At 35.0% G+C, this 19514-nt stretch overlaps 1 protein-coding gene across 1 annotated transcript; it reads left to right on the top strand.

Moving 5' to 3' along the window:
• The first annotated feature begins 208 nt into the window (after positions 1–208).
• On the top strand, positions 209–18078 carry LOC142637468 (secretory carrier-associated membrane protein-like). The gene is made up of 13 exons (XM_075811744.1): positions 209–412; positions 1378–1443; positions 2511–2627; positions 2721–2783; positions 4217–4250; positions 4668–4790; positions 16523–16585; positions 16698–16791; positions 16882–16927; positions 17075–17142; positions 17406–17454; positions 17555–17620; positions 17741–18078. The coding sequence occupies exons 1-13, from the start codon at positions 347–349 to the stop codon at positions 17825–17827; spliced, it is 942 nt and encodes a 313-aa protein (XP_075667859.1). The 5' UTR covers positions 209–346; the 3' UTR covers positions 17828–18078.
• Positions 18079–19514: the final 1436 nt, after the last annotated feature.

Here is a 19514-nt window from a genome sequence, read left to right as displayed (position 1 = left end):
TTTTACAAATACGTAGTTACCGTGCTATAGCAACTAGTTATTATAATAATAATAATAATAATAATAACATTCAATTCAAAGTCGGAAGTTGAAAGTTGAAAGTTGGAACAATACATAGCAGGCTTCTACAGAAAATCCAAATATTGGTTTCCAAACCATAGAATAGAAGACAGAAGACAGTCCTACCTGCATACTTTTCTTCTTTCTCTCTTTATATATTCTTCTTCTTCTTCTTCTTCTTCTTCCTGGCTCTCAACTGCGGAAAAAAAAGCTTTAGAAAACTTCCTCTACAAGTTTCTCTTTAAAAGTTTTAAAAAATCTCTGGGATTTTGTGCGTGCTGTTTCCATGGCCGGCCGTTTTGAGAAAAACCCTTTTCAAGAAGAACAAGAAGAAGAAGTCAATCCCTTCTCTGTGAGTCTTTCTTTCTCACTACATACTGTCTCTGCACTCAAAGTTCAGCTCCTATCTATCTTTTATAGTTTGACTAACTGAATGAAGTGGTCGTATAGAGTATAGACTCCGTAATATTGTTTTTAATTGTTGGATCCAGTAACTTTCTTTATTTGCTTTTTATGTTGTTCTCATTTTGAGCTGGTTTTGTAGTTTGACTTTGAAGTCCATGATTTTTTTTTTTTTTAAATTATTGTTTTGTAAATTTATTTTACTATGGGTTTCTTATAAATTTAGCATATGAAGAATTAAATTTAGATTTTCTGTTAATTTTGATCATTCTTGTTTTATAATTTAATTAGTCTCAAACTCTCTTTCCAGGTCTTAATGGGTTTTTTGAATGGAAGAATTGAAATATGTTTGCTATGAATTTTTTAGCTGATCTAGTAGTTGCTTTTGTAACAAGATATATGGATTGGATGATTGAAGTACCTTAATATGCTTAAGGTGAAAGAAAAATGCTTTTTTTTTAGATGTGTTTCATTCTAAGATGAGTGAATTTTTTAATCTAAAAGATGATGTTAATTGATTCTTAGTAACATTTAATTTAATTTTTCTTATGGTGTACGTTGAATGTTTCTCATACTGTTCATTCTGTCTGGTGTCCTGTGTTTGATTTGATTGATTGGACAACCACCAATGGGCTGAAGCATTCCACCCTTAGTGGTGGAGTGCGGTCATGGGTTCAATCCCTTATCAGTGCGTGAGTTACTTAGCTAAAAAAAAAACGATGAATTGAACAACAGTTGTACCTAAACATTTATGATATATTTTCTGACCTAAGGGTTTTAGTTGTCATCGATACACAAATATATACTTCTTTGAACTTCTAATGATATAAATTCTTTCCTTCGGCTAATATTTTTGATATATGTTTTGGACAAACTCTTGCTGCAACTTCTCACTACTCTAATTTTTACAAACAGGATCCAGCAGTTAGGGGAAAGGCATCAGGGCAGTCAAACTATGGTGGAGGTTCATTTTTCACAACAGTGAGTGATTTTTTCCCCTTCTTTAAGCTGTTACGGAACTCCCCTGTCCCCTTCTCATCCAGATTGACAATTTATATATCTGTTAGATAATTAATTTTATATTGGACTTCATGCTTTTTTGTTTCAGAGTAATCTGTTATAGTTTGATTTTTTACTTGCAAACTGTAGTTTAATCTTTAACAGAAGAGTTGCACTCTTAATGACTTAGTTTTCTCCTTTGATGTTTATATCACTCTTTTTGTTAGCTGCAATTTTTTCTTTTTGTTTGAGTTAATTTTCTCATTAGTCCACTAGCAAAATCTAACTAGATCAAAATATAAAAGCATTCATGTTGTGGGAAGTCTATGCAAATATATTCTCTTCCCCTTATGTAAAATAACTATCTCTTCCGTTTTTCTTAGTCATAATACATGCATTCTTCTAGTGCTGCTGTTCATGATCCAAAGCCATGGCACTACGTTTTGTTGAGCTACAACTATCTTTGTCTTTCAGTATGAGTGTCCATCCTTAGAATGAGCAAGAGGGTTGCTGTTGGTGTTTTTCACTGTTGTAATATTGTTCCCTTTGTACAAGTTGAAGTGAGGAGTACTTACATCGAACCACCAGTTTGTTGTGTAACAGTTTCTCCAGATTTTATAGCATAGTGGCTGAAGTGCACATATTTGTACTAGTCTTTATGTATTTTCATAATATATCAGAAACTGTTGAAAAACTTAATGCTGGAGCTGTTTGATCCTTTTCCTTAATATATGATTTGTTATTCTATTTCAAAGGTATAATTGTAATAAAATTTTGGCGCCACCTAATTTAGGTAGTAACCATGTTTGTTGGTAGACACTAGACCTGAGTTTGAAACCACCTTCATTTAAGGGGGGAAGAAGCTGCTTGGGTACACTTATCAGGAGAAAATATCCAAGCCCATGGTTGTGTATAATTTGTATTTAGTTAGCTTTGTGTTCCTTCTCCCCCCCCCCCCTCCCCCCAAAAAAATACTACAAGAAAAAAAAAACTTGCTATTGTTACTACTTGAACTCTTACGTGTGATCATAATGTTGCCATGTTTTCAGAATCCTGGAAACTCAAGGCTTTCACCTCTTCCTCCTGAACCTGCTGGTTTCAATTTTGGCCATGACGCGACAATTGATATACCTATTGACACAACTACAGGGGGACGAAATTCTAAGGTTGTTGAATTCCTGAATCATGTTTTTCCATATGCATTTGCTTGTAAAAGAATTGATATTGATTTTTCATGTTTTAATCTGTTTCAAATTTAGGATTTGCAAAGGAAAGAGAGGGAACTCCAAACTAAGGAGGCTGAATTGAGAAGGCGGGAGCAGGTGTGCCTTATGCCTTTGATGGAATTCAAATTTTCTTCTATTTTTGAAAGAACTATGGACCTACCTTGTGGCATCCATATTTTTCAATCTGGCAGCCAACAAGGCTTGTCAATTAATTTTATATGAGATGCATTTAAGTTTCTTCTTTTATAATATCTGGGATTACATTTTATGAAGGCGTAATGAGATTAAGTCTACTCATAGTAGTACACTCAAGTATTGTTGTTTAGTGCTTGAAGGAAAGTAAGTTATAAGTATGGGTTCAAAACCATTGTTAGAGATTTTTTATGGACCAAACCTATTGTCTCAAAATATTTTTTCCTATTCAATATATATTATGTAATTATTGTGGTGTTGGCTGGTTAAACACCCTCACACAGAATATGAAAAGATTGTGAGGGCCAAGATTTTAACGTATAATAGATTGTTTATGCATAAGTATATCCTGGAAAAAGTGACAGACCTCCTCAATATGCTTTGTACTCTCTTGGAATGTGGTATTAATAGCAATGAATACGGTAGCTTGGTTATCACAAAACATCTTCATAGGCTCACTAGAAAAAACCCAATTCTTGTAAAAGAGATTTCCCCTGTAACATTTTGTGTGATGCATGAGCCATGGCTCTACAAAAAGGAAGAACACGAGTTGGGCCCTTCAGTCTGTATACTACTTTACTGATTTCTGTTAATCAGTGGCTTCGAGCCTTCGACTTATCAGGGTGCTGAAGATTTATAGGGTTTGGGAGTGAATTAAAAAGAAAAGTGAAGAGAAAAAGACAGATGTAGACAAAACTTGCCAAGGTGGTTGAGCTCAAATTGAACCTCCTTCCCTTAAAAGAGCGAGGTTGAGGGTAAGATCATGGATTCAAGAGTAGATCCCCCAAGTGCATGTGTAATTACCAATAAAAAAATGAGACAATAATTAGGAATACAGGGCTAGGGTTTTTGAATTATGCTCCAATACCATGTGACATTGATGGCTAGAGAAGAGGGAGAATACGAAAAGACTGAGTGCTCAACCCCTGAGTGGCTGGCTTCTCTATGTATATTTATACATATTAGTAACAATGTAAAATTACAAATTTTCCATTCTATACATAGTATAACAGTTCTTGCTTTTTTCTTGTTTAAAGGTCATGTTCTCTATTAAAATACTTTGTTTTTCTCTGCCACTGAAATGTGGAAATGGTAGGTTGGCTCTCACTGACTAGATGGCCATAAAAAATTTGAACTTTGACATGGATATTAGATACTGAAAATCTTTAACAATAGCCAAAAAATAAGAAAGCCATTTTGGTAGAATTTTTCCCTATATATCTTCTTCTGTTAATTTAATTGTAAATAGCTCTCCCAATTTGTTTAGTGATTCATGTTTTAGTTGATTTGTGGCATCTCCATGAATTTCACTCATCAGCTTTTTTGATGCTATGTAGGAAGTAAAACGGAAAGAGGATGCTGCTGCACGAGGTAATTTGCTCTGCTTATATTTGAATTTGCCTTTTTTTTTTCGGGGGGGGGGGGGGGGTAAGGGGTGGGGGGAAATGTTCTGTTAAATTACCGATTTTTCCAAAAGTTTAAGCTATTAGGAAATGATGAATTTAGTCACTTGACAATTATTCTAAAATTGTGTATTATATTTCCATCTTTCAACTTGGAACATCCTTCATGTTTTGGGTTGCATTCAAAGTCATTTTTGCATTTAAATGAAGTCAATATTCACCATATTGAGTTCACTAACTCTCTTTATGGAAATATTTACATTATAAAGTTGTGTTCTAAATTTTGGTGCAATACATAGTATCAGTTTTATTTCGTAGGGAAGTTATTCTTCCTCATGGTTCTGCCATGTAATTTATAGTTTCAGTTCTTTCTCTCATTCTGCAGCTGGAATTGTTCTTGAGGAGAAGAATTGGCCTCCTTTTCTTCCAATTATTCATCATGATATTGCAAATGACATACCAATTCATTTGCAAAAATTGCAGTATACTGCATTTTCCACATTCTTAGGTATGTCACTCTTTGCTTGATTTTATGGTTATTGCATTTACGACATTGTTTTGAATCTCAGTCAGGCTGCTAATTTACCTGCAAATTTTGTGGTTTGAGTTATTTATGTATTGATCATTGGTTACATTGATCCTTTTATGTTGGAGCTTAGGCTGTTTCCACTAGTGGAATATGTTTTTTGGTGTGTGTGGATAGGGTGGTTGCCTTCGTCCTTGTAAAATCATTTTAATTAATTTAACTGGTTTATTACTGTTATAAATATTTTTTTAAATCTTTTTGGGGCAACTTGACTGTGTTGTTTGGATATTTTTATCCCAATTACTTGACATGTGTCTTGAGACATAATTTGAACATGAAACATCAACAAAATTTTAATAGTTGGTTCTAGTTAGCTCAACTGGTAAAGTGTTTGATGGTTGAATAAGAGATTTAGGCTTCAATCTTTGCCTACATAAAAAATTGATTGATGTTTTAGACTGATGATAAAGAGCAATTATCAAGATTAGAAGCTATAGGTTGAAACTCTCTTTAAAAAAAAAATTAACATTAACTTTTGTTGGACTATAGGATTAAAATTAATTAACCGCATAACTGAAGTTTTTAGTGCAAAGTCGTGAATGCCAAATTGGAGGCCACTTCAATTTGGCCAGGGGAACAAAGCAAAACATTTTAGTACTAGTCTATATTGTTGTACCATTTATGGATTACTGCTATATATGTGTGTGTGTGTGCTTGTGTGTATATATACACAATTAACTATAATATTTCCATTGACGTAAAATGAAAGTTACTAATTTGCTAAATAGTTTCTTTTATTACTCACTGGGCCAATTATTGCCAAATTCTTTTTATTTTTACCCATATCTCAACTTAGTTTGTAGTCCAACAGATTCTTTCATTCTTGCTTTCTTTTTTCTTCTCTTTTTTTTTTCGTCCACTCAGTCTCTTCTTTTATTTTTTTTTTCTCCTCCACATGTTCTCTCTCTCTCCCCCCCTGCTACACAGTCTCTTCTGACTTCTTCCTATCTCCTGCTCTTTTTTTTTTTTTTTTTCCTCCCTCTCTTTTCTCCTTTGGCTCTTCCTCACACTTCTTAATTATTGGTTGGGGTAATTTGTGGGAGATGGAAAATGAAGAGGATAAAATAAGGGTGATTTGTGTATTTGGTTGGGAGGGGGAAGGGGGAGGGGGGTTATTTTGGTGGGGCCCAGGTGTTTCCTCTTTGGACCCAACATTTGGAGTGATTTTGGAGTCCCTAAATTGGGGAGAAAATGGGAGAGAAAGAGGGGCTTAGATAGGAATTTACTCATTTGCCCCTCTCCTCCCTTTCATGTTGGTTCCCTTCTTTCCTTCCTTTTCTTATTTTTTCTTACAAATTTTATTTCATCTTAATTTTTTTTTTTTTTTAATGTAATAGGGGCATGAGATTAAATTTTTATAAACTACATTTTTTATCTTTTCATTTTTCTTCTCAACCAAACAAAAAGAGTTTTCCATCCTAAGATTAACGGAAATGGGTACAAGTATGAGACGGCAACACGAAATTATTTGAAAAAATAGGACATGGGTATGGTGGGACAAGTCTATTAAATATATTTTTATTTTCTATATATTATTAAGCATTTATTTTCAATATAATGTTAAATTTATATCAAATTAAGAGTCATAATGAATAATAAAGCAAATCAATGACTATTAAGGGACGTTTAGAAATTAGAATACAATCCAAGAATGAAGATATTTATTAATTTTCAAACGCACTATTACTATTTAGAGCATGGATGCTCTCTCTTTTGTGAAAGGGTATTCGATTTCTCCTATTCTCATGTCCCAGTTGTGTTCTACATTGGTGGGACTCGCATGCAAAAATGTCCTAGATGTGTCAAGTGTCCAACATAGGTACAGAATCTCAAATGAAGTGTTCGGGTACAACATGGAAACCATCTCTCCACTTTTCTATCCTCCCAACCAAACATACATGAGGGAAAACTAAGTCCTTTTTGTCTAAAGCTCAACACCTTTTTCTTTTTATTTTTTTCCTTAACACCATATCACCTTCATCACTCTCAAGGCATACCATCTCCCCGGTTCAATAGTTGTGTTTTAGATTGTCACAATTTTTGTTACACTCCTTGTTTTAGCTTTGAGAAATGAACCGTGTAAGCTTTTGTTTTGTTTTTTTTTTCTCCTCATTCCATTGTTAGATTAAAAGTTTTTGGAAAAGAAGTCTGAAAATCTGTATTGGTCTGAAAGAATTTGCTGTCCAAAACACCTTGAAATGGCCAAAACTTCATGAAACACTCCAAAATTTAAGCCAGTAGGTTTCCAAGGGTAGGCTTGTACTGGCCAACTCAGTACAAAGTTGATAACATTGCTTTAGTGTTGGGGCACAGCATTATGGTCTGCTTGTTTAGGCTAAAATTTTATTTCCAAATTTTTATGCCTCAATATGCTCATGGTTGGAATATTCATGTGTGAGTAGTATGGTTGATTAATGAGTGAAGTCCCACATTGGATGCTAATGAGAAGAGTGAGTGATTAATATAACATAGTTGAGCTCATACTCATAGGGCTTTGGCCTTTTCGGTCAAGTGTGTCTCTATCAATTGGAGTCTCCCCAAAGTGTTTCTCTCCCCAACACTCATAATGAACTTGGTGCTCATCAATGGCTTTGATTTGGGTTGCCAGTCTCTGCAATCCCATAGGCATTGATCCCTCTCTCCTTGCACTTAATGTCTATTAGATGCCATCTCTTGCTTGGGGCCTGCACCTCTTGTTTCCTGCCAGCCTTTTGTGTACCAATATCCTATGTAAAACTCATTGGTAGGACTGTTCATGGAACCAAAAGGCCTGACAAGTGACAAAACCGACTGCTCTGACTCAGCCCAATCAGGTCTAGACAGATTTGATGGCATGCTTGCTCAGTGGAAAGTTTTGAAGCATCAAACCTAACCCTTATCGGTAAGACTGGGGTCTAGGCACTTGCCACCTGCCTAACCCAACCTGCCTATAGGAATAATGGTAATCCCACCATTAATTACTTCATTTATGAATTTCACAGTAATAGAAATAGATATCTTACCAAGTCAAAATTTGTAACTTGTTATCCTCTTGCCAAGTAGGCAAAGATTTACCTCAGTGGAAAAGATGATTCATTCGAATTGACATAAGAGTCCATATACATTTCATTTGCATTTCCGGAATTCATGTTGTATATTTGGATGAGATTGACCTCCTTGCTTTTCTCCCCCTGCCCCTTTCTTCCTTTGAACCACCCTTTCTGGCGTTAGTGATCCTAGATCTGCCACTAGTGACAAATGGCGGCTCTAGGATTATTTTTTAGGGGTGTCAATAAGAAACATAAATTATACAAAATTTAAAACAAAAGAGAACTTGAATATATTGACATTACAAAAAACAAAACAAAAAACAAAAACTGAAATACATAAAGTTTTACAATTGCTTTCTATGATGTTTCATATTTTGAAATTGTTACAAAATATTTTCATTATCAATCCTATGAGTTACATCTCTTTCAATATACATAGTCAAGTAATCATTCATCTATTGATCTCTCATTTAATTGATTTATTTGAAATTTTTTAAGATATAAATGTGTTTTTTCTAAGATTTTAGATTAACAAATTTCTACTTTTGTTATTGGGCTTATCAATTTTTTTTTTTTTTTTTTCCAGATTTTAGATCAAATTCATTTGTTATTGAGCTTTTTTTTTTTTGTGTTTAAAATTCTAGGATATATATATATATATATATATATATATATATATATATATTTTAATAAGTAAAAGATATATTGATACCAAAAAGGAAGCACCCTAGTACACAGGGAGTGAACAAGGGTACAACAAATCAAATACAAAAATTGCAAGAATCTAGGAAATCAATAAAAGAAGGGAATAATTAGTTTTGCAAAGCAAACAACCAATCCAATAAAAATTGCAAGAAGAAAAGCTTGAGGTCCGGAATAGATCTCTCAATATCTTCAGAACGACTATTTCTCTCCCTCTATAGACACCACATTAAGCCATGAGGAACGATGGACCATATATAACCATTTCGATGACGACCAAAGTTGCTTTGCCAAGACCCTAACAGCCCCAAAACAGTATGCAGCATAGCCCAAGAAACACCAAATAAACCCAAAACCATAGACCATAGATCCATAACAATAGGACAGTGAACGAAGAGATGGTCAATTGATTCACCATTACTCTTGCACATGAAGCACCAATCCAAAATCCACACATTCCTTTTTCGTAAGTTATCAATCGTCAAGTATTTCCCTAAGGCAATAGTCCATACAAAGAAAGCTACTCTAGAGGGAATCTTATGTTCCCAAATACTTCTCCAAGGAAAACCGAAGATAGTAGGACCAGCTAAAATTCTATAATAATCTTTCACCAAGAACCCCTTATCTTTGCTAGGAATCCAACACATCTTATCCTCACCAAACCCCCTTATTGAAGATCCGTATATGGTTTCCATGAAGCTTGACAAAGCTTCTAATTCCTGAACATGCACACCCCTAAAGAAGCTCACATCCAAAGGACTCCATTGGGGAATTTCATAAGCTCAGCACTAGCCTCGTTATTCTTGCAAAATCTGAATAGGTTAGGGTAGCTAACTGCAAGAGGAGACTCTCCACACCAATGGTCTTGCCAAAACTTCACCCTAGACCCATCACCAATATCATACCGAATATGGTGTGAGAAAGAAGGCCAGCCTTGACTGATACTCTTCCATAAACCAACACCGTGAGGACCATTCACAGATCTGGTACACTAGACCCCCCCCCCCCTCCCCCAACACACACACACACACACACACACTCGACCATATTTCATCTCTATCACTTGCCTTCAAAGGGCATCCATCTCAATCCCAAATCTCCATAACCACTTCCCAAGTAGAGATATATTGAAAAGACTTATCTTCCTAATCCCTAATCCACCCGAAGAAATAGTTGCACATACAGTAGCCCATTTAACCAAATGAATTTTAGGTTCATCACTGAGTAGCCCATTTAACCAAATGAATTTTAGGTTCATCACCGAGACTGCCCAATAAGAAATTCCGCTGAAGCTTCTCAATTCAGTTAGCTACACTAGCAGATATTGGAAATAGAGATAAAAAGTAAGTGGGTAAATTAGAAAGGGTGCTTTTGATTAGAGTGACTCTACCTCCCTTTGATAAATACAAGCATTTCCAACCCGCCAATTTCCTTTCCATTTTCTCCAGGATCGGATTCCATATAATCTTATCCTTGAAATTAGCACCCAAAGGAAGACCCAGGTATTTCATTGGCAGAGAGCCCTGCTTGTAGCCAAGGACATTAAGCAATAAGTCAAAATTATGCACTACTCCAACTGGAACCAATTCAGACTTGCCCAAATTAATCTTTAGTCCCGACACTGCCTCAAACCAAATAAGAATCATACGGAGAATCAAGATCTGGTCTAGATCAGCATCTCAAAAAATAAGAGTGTCATTCGGAAAAAGGAGATGAGACACTGCCAAGGATCTTCCCTCCAAGTTACCCACTCTAAATCCTGAAAAGTGTCCTTCATGAACTACTTTATCTAACATTCTTTCCAGAGCTTCCATCACCAACACAAACAACAAAGGAGACAACGGATCGCCTTGTCTCAAACCTCTGGAGCTACCAAAAAACCCACAAGGAGAGCCATAATCAAGATAGAGAAGCGGACTGTAGATAGACAAAAGGAAATTCATTGTCTCCACTTGGCTGAGAACCCACTTCTTTCTAACATTTGCAAAAGAAAACTCCAATTTACATGGTCAAAAGCCTTCTCAACATTCAATTTACAAATCAGCCCCGGCACCCCAGACTTCAATCTACTGTCAAGACATTCGTTAGCAATAAGAACAGGGTCAAGGATCTGTCTATCCCTCTCAAAAGCATTTTGAGATGCTGAGATTATATCCCCTATAACCACGCGAAGTTGGTTAGCCAAAACTTTAGCAATAATTTTATAGACCCCCCAACAAGACTAGTGGGCCCGAAATCCCTAATCTCACTTGCTGCATGTTTTTTAGGGATGAGAGTAATAAAAGTAGCGTTTAAGCTTTTCTCAAACTGACCTTTAGCAAAAAAGTGGTGAAATACAGTCATAAGATCAGGTTTGACAATCTCGTAGCAAGTTTGGAAAAATGCCATTGGGAAGCCATCTGGACTAGGAGATTTATCACCATGAAAACTCTGAACAACATCAAAGATTTCTGCCTTTTCAAAAGGTCTCTCTAACTAGTCCGCATTATCACCGGATATCATTGGAAAAACTAACACATTTGGAAAAGGCCGAACAACTTGGTGCGTAGAATACAAATTCATGAAGAAATGAGTAATGCAGTCTACAATCATGCCCTGATTAGAAGACAAGGTACCATTAACCATTAGGCTTTCAATATCATTATTTTTCCTGTTAGAATAAGTCATTCTATGAAAGAATCTAGTATTGGCGTCCCCTTCCTTCAAATGCAACACCCTAGACTTTTGTCTCTAACTAATCTCTTCTAAAAGAGTCAACTTTTCAATATCAGTATGATGATTAACTTGTACTAACTTCTCCTTAGCTGATAATCTATGGGTCTCTTCTTTAGCATCTAAAACATTCAACTTGCTCCAAAGGTCCTGCTTCTTAAACGTTACATTGCCAAACTCCGTCTCGTTCCACTTTTTTAAATCCAACTTCAAGGCAGCCAACTTCTTAGCTAGAATAAAACTAGGGGTTCCTTGGAACAAATAGGAAGCCCACCACGTTTTCACTTTATTGACAAAATTATCCACCCTCAAACCACATATTTTCAAAATGGAAAGGAATTCTATCTCTTTGCTGACTTCCACCCTCCACAGAATAGGAGAATGGTCTGAAAGTACTCTAGACATCCTTTTTTGGGAGAACTGTGTGAAGTGATTTGCCAATAGTGGGGAGAAAAGAAACCGATCTAGACGAGAAGCTGATGAAGAATTGGACCAGGTGTAAAGGCCCCCTGCCATGGGAATATCCATCAACCCTTGGAACCCCGTTGCATTATAAAAACCTTACTAACATCCCTGAAGGTTCTTGCAAAATTTCCAGGAGGTATATTAGACAAGAGATCCTCCACATTAGTTAGCAAACGTTTAGCACTTTCTTTACCCATGAAAACTAACTGAAGGGAATCCTTATTTCTTTCATATATTTGTAACATATAATAAGAACCTCCCTCCTCAACCAAAAATTCAAAAGTTTTGGACTTGATGAAAAAGAAAATGGAACCTCCCATGATAACAGAGAAAAAGAAAAAACCAAAGAATTTGATGGCTAATCCGAGGTAGCTAGGCCTCAGATTTGTGACTAGGATATTGTTAAGATGATTATATTCAAACTTCTTTTAGTTGGGATTAAAAAAAAAAAATCTAGAATTAGGGAATTCAAAATTTGATTTTAGGGAGGTCAAAACTAAAACAAAATTAAAAACAAATATTATACATAATTTATTTTGGGCCAATTCAGGGGGTTCATTTGAACACCCTGGGCTCCAAGTGGAGCTGCCCATGTAGTGACCCCAAATTGGAAAGCAATGAGCCCAAACTCTCATCTCTCTCTCTCTAGCAAGCTTCCCCTCCCTTCACTTTTCTCCCCCCCTGTCCTCCACCTGCTGGCTCGCATTGACAATACTGCCATAACCGACCACCTATCCAAAGGCAAAGTCAGGTCAGTGGCTGGATTGTGTCAGTCGGTGGAAGATTTCTTCCTACCTTACATGCTTGGTCAAGTGATGGGTTGACCATCAACCCAAACCCAATTGGCTTGGGCATACCCCTACTTGTCGACCTTATATTGAAGGCTTAAATTGCTTGGGCCTAGATAGATTGCAACTGCATCTCCTTCCTCTTCCCACCTCTTGGTAAACACCATACTCAATGAGGGTTGTTTTGAGCCTGGTTTATGCACTCTAGCTGGTGCCTCTATGACATTATTTTTCATAATTTATTTTTTACATCTGCAAATTACCCATTCAAAGGGCACTCAAGTGACTGCTGAACGTGTCTTTTGAGACCTGAAGGATGGGATATTGATGAGATAAGGGAACTTTAGTTGATCAATACCTTATGGGGTGCTTAATGCGTATGACAATGAAGCACTGAGGATGCTGAACATGATGATCATGGCATATGATATATCATAAGAGGTTTTGTCCTTACAAGTTGGGAGTACATAAGATAAATCACCAAAAATATGGTATGAACAGGCCTGTCAGAGATGCTTTGTTTTTTATGGTATATACATATTGATGATGTAGAGATGAAGATTGTATGGAATTTGCATCATATATTATAGGTATAATGCGTTGCGCATGTTCCAAAGCTCTATCTCTCTTCTTTTTTTTATTTTATTTTTTTTAAGGCAACTTTTCATTGATCATAATTTGGGGCTGATGCATTTTTCAATCACAAAAATACCTAGGGATGTAATAAGAATTATGTGTTTTTATTTGTGCTACATTTTATGATACTTCTTGGTATTTTTGTGATTGGAAAATGTATTAGCCTTGAATTATGATTGGAAAGTTTTGTCCTTAGAAAAAAAAAAAGTAAGACTGCCTATGAGGCTAGTTTTTCCAAAAACAAAAAAAATGCATGGTTAATGTTATTTTTTAGACCATCAAAATAATCATTTGGCATAAAATACCTAGAGTCTCCAAGAGATAATTTTTTGTTTAATAAATTAATACCTCTACGTTGATGTAATACTAAAATAAGAATAAAAGAATAAAAATGAAAACATAATAAGAGCAACATTTAATACCCAAATTTGACATGTGATACTATTAAATACTTGTCAATATAGTTCACAAAAATTGCTACTTTTCAACTTGCTAAGAACTTCAATAGAATAATCTTTGCTATAGACAAATCACTGTATTCATATTACACGTTAACCCCATTGAGTAAACCAAGATGTCCATAAAATCAGTAGTGTAAGCCAACCATAAAGACTTTGAATTCCAAGATTGTTTTCATTTAGACTCTACATCACTATATGATCTCTTTGTCAAGGATCTCAATTAGAAATTCACAATAGTGGAAGCACCAAAAGAACATCTCAACCCAATCTACCGGTATAGGTCTTTTTGTCCAAGATTAGGCTGCACCATACTCATGCATTATCCATATGTATCATCTTGTCATAATGATGAACACTTTGGTGGCTGTTAACAATTTAATCAAGGAAAATATAATCAGAACACGTACTAAATTGAATAATTAAAAAAAAATTTATTTGAATCCATATTTAGGCAATTCAAGGTCAGGATCAAATGAAAAAAAAAAAAAAAAACTATTTTTTAAAGCAATATCAACAAAGAAACAAAACCTAGAGAAATTCAAGTATAGCATACAACAAAATCAGATTGACAGAAGTAAAAACTTAAAAAATCCAATTCCTTTTTATCACCTAAAACTTCTCATATTCATCATAAAATAAAATAATAAAATAAATAATCCTAGAAATTCTGAAAATATCCAACATAGACTCTCTCAAATAATATAAACAAGTCAAAGGCCTTGTAACTGAATTGACACCTCCTCATGTACAAAGTGCTTGGGGGTCTAGGGGGGAAAGGGCTTGAGCTGCAGGGTTAGCAGCATGTTGTAATTATTTCTCAAAAAAAAAAAAATATAATATAAACAAAAAAGCAATAGTTTCAATTTTGTGTTTGCTAAGCGTAAAAAAAAAAAAAAGTTATTTAATTAAACTTTTACTCCAAAAAATAAAAAAGAGAAGCCCAATTAAACTTCAAATCTGCAATTCATTGGCTGGAAGGATACATAATTTGCAAAGAGGAATGACATAAAATTGAAGAATAAAAATTATGGTTGTTTCTCTAGCTTGGCTGGTGGCAACATCTAATAACAGTAGAGGAAACAACAAAGTAGCTAGCAACAACATATGGCCCCAATGAAAAAAATAAAACAAAATTGTCAGTGCAAAACTACAGAAATCCTCCATGAACTGAATTCATAATTCGTACATATGGGATTACGAAACCTATTGTTGGGCTGTGGGAAAATATGGGAAAACAAAAGAAATTCAAAATTTTATTTGATTTCTGTTACCTGAACCCCAGATGAAGATTCTAATCACCAAAACAAATGGGAAATTATTTGAACTTTATGCAATGTTCTACTCAATTAGTCAAATTTATATCCTAAACAGAGAAAATTGCTAGAATAAGTGAACATAGATAATTCAAGTTAAACGAGTCACAACTAAACAAGCAAATTAAACCAAGGTAAGTCAAAAGACCAAAGGAAAAAGAAAAACAATTACTGGGTGCACAAGGGTTGGGAGTGTGGGAATGCTTTTTTGTTGTCTCGCATTAAATCCATTAGCCTGGTGGGGGATTCTTATTCAAGATAAAAGAAATCCTATTCCATTGTGGTTACAAACCTTTGAGTGTTACACAATTTTAATTTAGAATTTGGAAAATTAATAAATTTTGGAGGTAGTTATCCAAAACATTTAGTTAAGTGCCTAATTTTAAGGGAAGGAATATGATGCGGGAGATGCAGAAAAATTATTATTTAATATTATTTATGTTTGCAAGTCAATTATATTTTTATGTTTTAGGTCCTAGTAGTTTATTAGGCTATTAGTATTTTAATTTGGAAACAAGGTTATTTTTGTAATAAGGCAATTAGGGTATTTTGTAATAAGATTAGCACTCCTTTATAAGCAACTTATTGTACTTCTTGAGGAGTTAGTTGATATTTTGATGAATGAAAAAATGGTCGTTTGGTCTTTTCTTTGGTCTGGTGCTGACTCCAGGTCTACCCTTGGTGTTGACTCCAAGCAACGCCTAGGTGCTGACTCCTAGGTCATATCCATTTATTTTATTGTTGTTTTAATTTTGTTCTGGTTGTCCTGCATCAGAATAAGGATTGAGGAGAACTTAAATGAAAGAGTTGGAGGTGGGTTGAAAAATTTGAAAAGTTAAAAATTTAATAAAAATGAGAGAAGTTAACGATGGCAAGAGCCTATAAAAATAAGGGATTGAAAGAATTGAATTTGATATTGGAAGTTATATTTTGAGTCTAATATTGGTTGATTGTGGGTTTGAATGTGCTGAACGTGGGTAAAACCGTAAGTTGACTTGTGGGTAAAGGAGTTGTGATAGCAGTGGGTATTTTGGGGTAGTAAGTTTACGTTGTTAACCCTATTAGTACAGAAATTTTGACATTTTCACATGGGGGCAATTTTGTACAGCCAAATAGTGAAGTCCAAATAGGGGAATCTTGTTATTAGTAGTATAGATAGTATAGATGCAAACAGGTGTTTTATTTCATTTTAGTGCAATTCATGGATGTCGGTGGTAGGCTGTTCACCTCTTACATCAAAATTGCCTTAACGAAAGCCCAATATCTAAAGTACAATAACGAACAAAGGAAATAAATTGTTTGGTGTTAGTCTCCACTCTTCACTGCATAAACTTGGCTTGTTTGAGTTAGTCAATTTTTGGCCAAGTCAATGAAATTATCTGCCACAAACTCTTTTTTACCTTTTTCTTAGCATCATGTAATCTTGCAGTCTTTATTCAATTTGTTGTTATAAGAGACATTGCATTTGTGTTGTGTAATATGATGAATTTTTTTGAGGTGTTATATACGAAGGTGTTGATGTTGGCGATGGTTGGTTATGTTGCGCAGGATTGGTTCTGTGCCTTATGTGGAATGTCATAGCTGTTAGTACAGCGTGGATTCAGGGGGAAGGTGAGTTCATAAATATGTTTCACATCTTTCCTGGGTATTTGGGAGTCCTCGTTATGGGTCTAATACCTTAAAAAGGTTTTGAATCTTAATCCTCTTAATTCTTTGGTTGTAGGGGTAAAAATCTGGTTCCTTGCCCTTATCTACTTCATATCAGGGGTTCCTGGAGCCTATGTGTTGTGGTATCGGCCTCTTTATCGTGCATTTAGGTACTTATTTCCCCTGATTTCCTTCACTTAGCTGTTCGTATATGTAGCTACTTGATTCAGTTGTTCACAGTGGCAAGAAATCTCTTGCAGGACTGAAAGTGCCATGAATTTTGGATGGTTTTTCATGTTTTATATGGTAAGCTTCTTATGTTCCTTTAGAAATGCTATTTACTTTAAGAATTGAAAGACATCTAATTATTCAGCAAAAAAAAAAAAAAAAAAAAAACAAAGAAAAAAAGGATGGACATCTAATTACTCTCATTCAATTTTCTTCTGTCTACAGCTTCACATTGGCTTCTGCATCTTAGCTGCTGTTGCACCTCCTATAATTTTCAAAGGAAAATCACTCACGTATGTTCCTCTAAAAATTCTAAGTTTGTTCCTCTGGGGAATCATGGATCTTTCTTTTGTTCAAAGTGGATGTACTGCAAAGAGATTGGTGTTTAATTGCATTTCCCTTGTGCTTATTTATTTATTTTTGGCCCTAACCTTTAAAGCATATACCTTAAAATTTTTGAAAATGTTCAATTGTTATCCTTGTTAATGCTGATGGAGGAACATAATATTTTCCCCATGTGGTGCTGATGTTTCTATGTTGTGTTCCCTTGAAACAGAGGCATTCTGGCTGCAATAGATGTTGTGGGCAACCATTCGTTGGCTGGGGTATGTTTCTGTTAAAGTTTATTGATTGGACTCTTGAGTTCTATATTCTAATTTCTTGTATTGCCGAAGCTTGATCATAATTTTTTTTTCCTGCTTGTAGATCTTTTACTTCATCGGGTTTGGATTATTCTGTCTTGAAACATTGATTAGCATCTGGGTAATTCAGGTATAACCTATTCCACCATTCTTCTGGCCTAAAATCAGAAAAGCAAATGCACGCACACCGCAGAGCTCTCACTCTTCTTTTCTTGTTTTCTCATATTTTCTCTCTTTATTTTGTTTGCAGCAAGTGTACATGTATTTCCGAGGCAGTGGTAAAGCTGCTGAGATGAAGCGAGATGCAGCAAGAGGAGCTATGAGGGCAGCACTATGATACCAACCCAGTGGCAAAACGCAAGATGGTGGATGTCTGGACAGATTGTATATGCCCTTAGCCACAGAAAATGAGGATAGTAATATCATTTGCTTTTGTGTTACACCTGTTTATAGCTTAGTTCCGAGTGTTACCTTTTGTTCATGCGGTGTACTGGTTAGAGGATTATTATTAACATGGGCGTGGTGGAAAGAAGTACAATGCTTTGTATATTTAATTTGATTGTATGTAGAATTTTATTTTCCGTTCCATTCTCAATTTTGTCTATAACTTGATGTCGGAGAATAGTGATATCCTTCCTACAACGATGGTTTGATACAACTGGGTGATAAACATCCCCATATGACTTGAGGTTGCAACATATGAAATGCTTCATTCTTGGATTCTTCTGCCCTGCCTCGCCCAGGAGAAAAAAAAATAGTAATAGCTCTAAATGAGATTCATTCAGTTTTCAATGTTCAAATACGGAAAAACTGTTGGCCTTAAAAAAAAGTGTTTTTTGTAGAAGTTTTTTATTAAGAGTGTTTGAGTTGCAGTTCTTAATTTAGAGTGTTTAGTTTAGCTAATTTCCTAACTCAAAACTCAAAATTCATACCAAAATTTGAAAATCCACCGGTCTCACCTAAAAAAAAAGAAAAAAAGAAAAAAAAAAGGGTGTTTGGTTTAGTTTTTGTTTTGAGTTTACGTAACTCAAAACTCAAAATTTTGAGTTTGAGTCGCCGAAAATGGGAACAACATTCCAACGTTCTCAAGTTATGAAAACTGAGCATAAGTGGTATTTATTGTAATTAATTGCATCCATGTGTAACCCGAGTCAGGAAGTTGTCCCCCATCAACTTAGAACAAGAGTATTGCTCATTCTCTCTTCCTTTTCCTAACTTTCTTCCTTTTCATAACCTTTTTCTCCTTCCTTCCCTCTCTTCCACTCTGTATTTTTTTACTTTGCATCCGAAGACCACCACCTGCCCAGCCCAGCCGAAACCCAGAAGCTAAAAACCAAAATAGAGTCGTGGTGATCTTTGGGTCTCTCATGTCTCTCACTTGCTCCATTTTCGGAGATCTTAGCCTAGATAACCTCTCTCTCTCTAACCCCACGTTTTCATGTCCATGGTTCTATCTCTACGGATGTTAACATGTTCAACCCATAAATTTCGACAACATATGAATCAAATCTAGTCCCAAACTCAACAAACTTTTAAATTCAGTGAACCCAACCAAATTGCAGAAGGTAGTGAAATAAAATCTAAGAGAAACCCAAAGAGATTATTATAGCAATTACAAAAAAAAAAAAAAAAAAAAAAAAAAAAAAAAAAAAAAAAAAAAAAAAAAAAAAAAACCCTATGGATGAGAGAGAGAGAGAGAGAGTGATTTGGGATTTTAGGGTTATATTCTGCTTCAGCCGAGGAGAATGATGCCTTAAGAGTTTTGAATTGCAACATCCCAAACCCATACCAAGGATTTAGATATATGATGTGTCTTATAAATAATCAACAATAATATAATGAAACAAAGCGTAATTAATTTAAACCATCAAACTCTTTCCTATGAAATCCATAAAAACAAAAACTTTAACAATAAAGTCTCCAAAAATAACAATCTCAAAGAGTTCCACCAATGCCAAACTCACCATCTTAAGAAAATATACTAAAATAGTCCATCAACTAACATTGCTCCAAAAGAATTCTTT

Source organism: Castanea sativa, chromosome 5, assembly GCF_040712315.1.
Source record: "Castanea sativa cultivar Marrone di Chiusa Pesio chromosome 5, ASM4071231v1".
Lineage (NCBI taxonomy): Eukaryota > Viridiplantae > Streptophyta > Magnoliopsida > Fagales > Fagaceae > Castanea > Castanea sativa.
The sequence above is the reverse complement of the archived record's forward strand: the minus strand, read 5'-3'. Positions and strand labels throughout refer to the sequence as shown.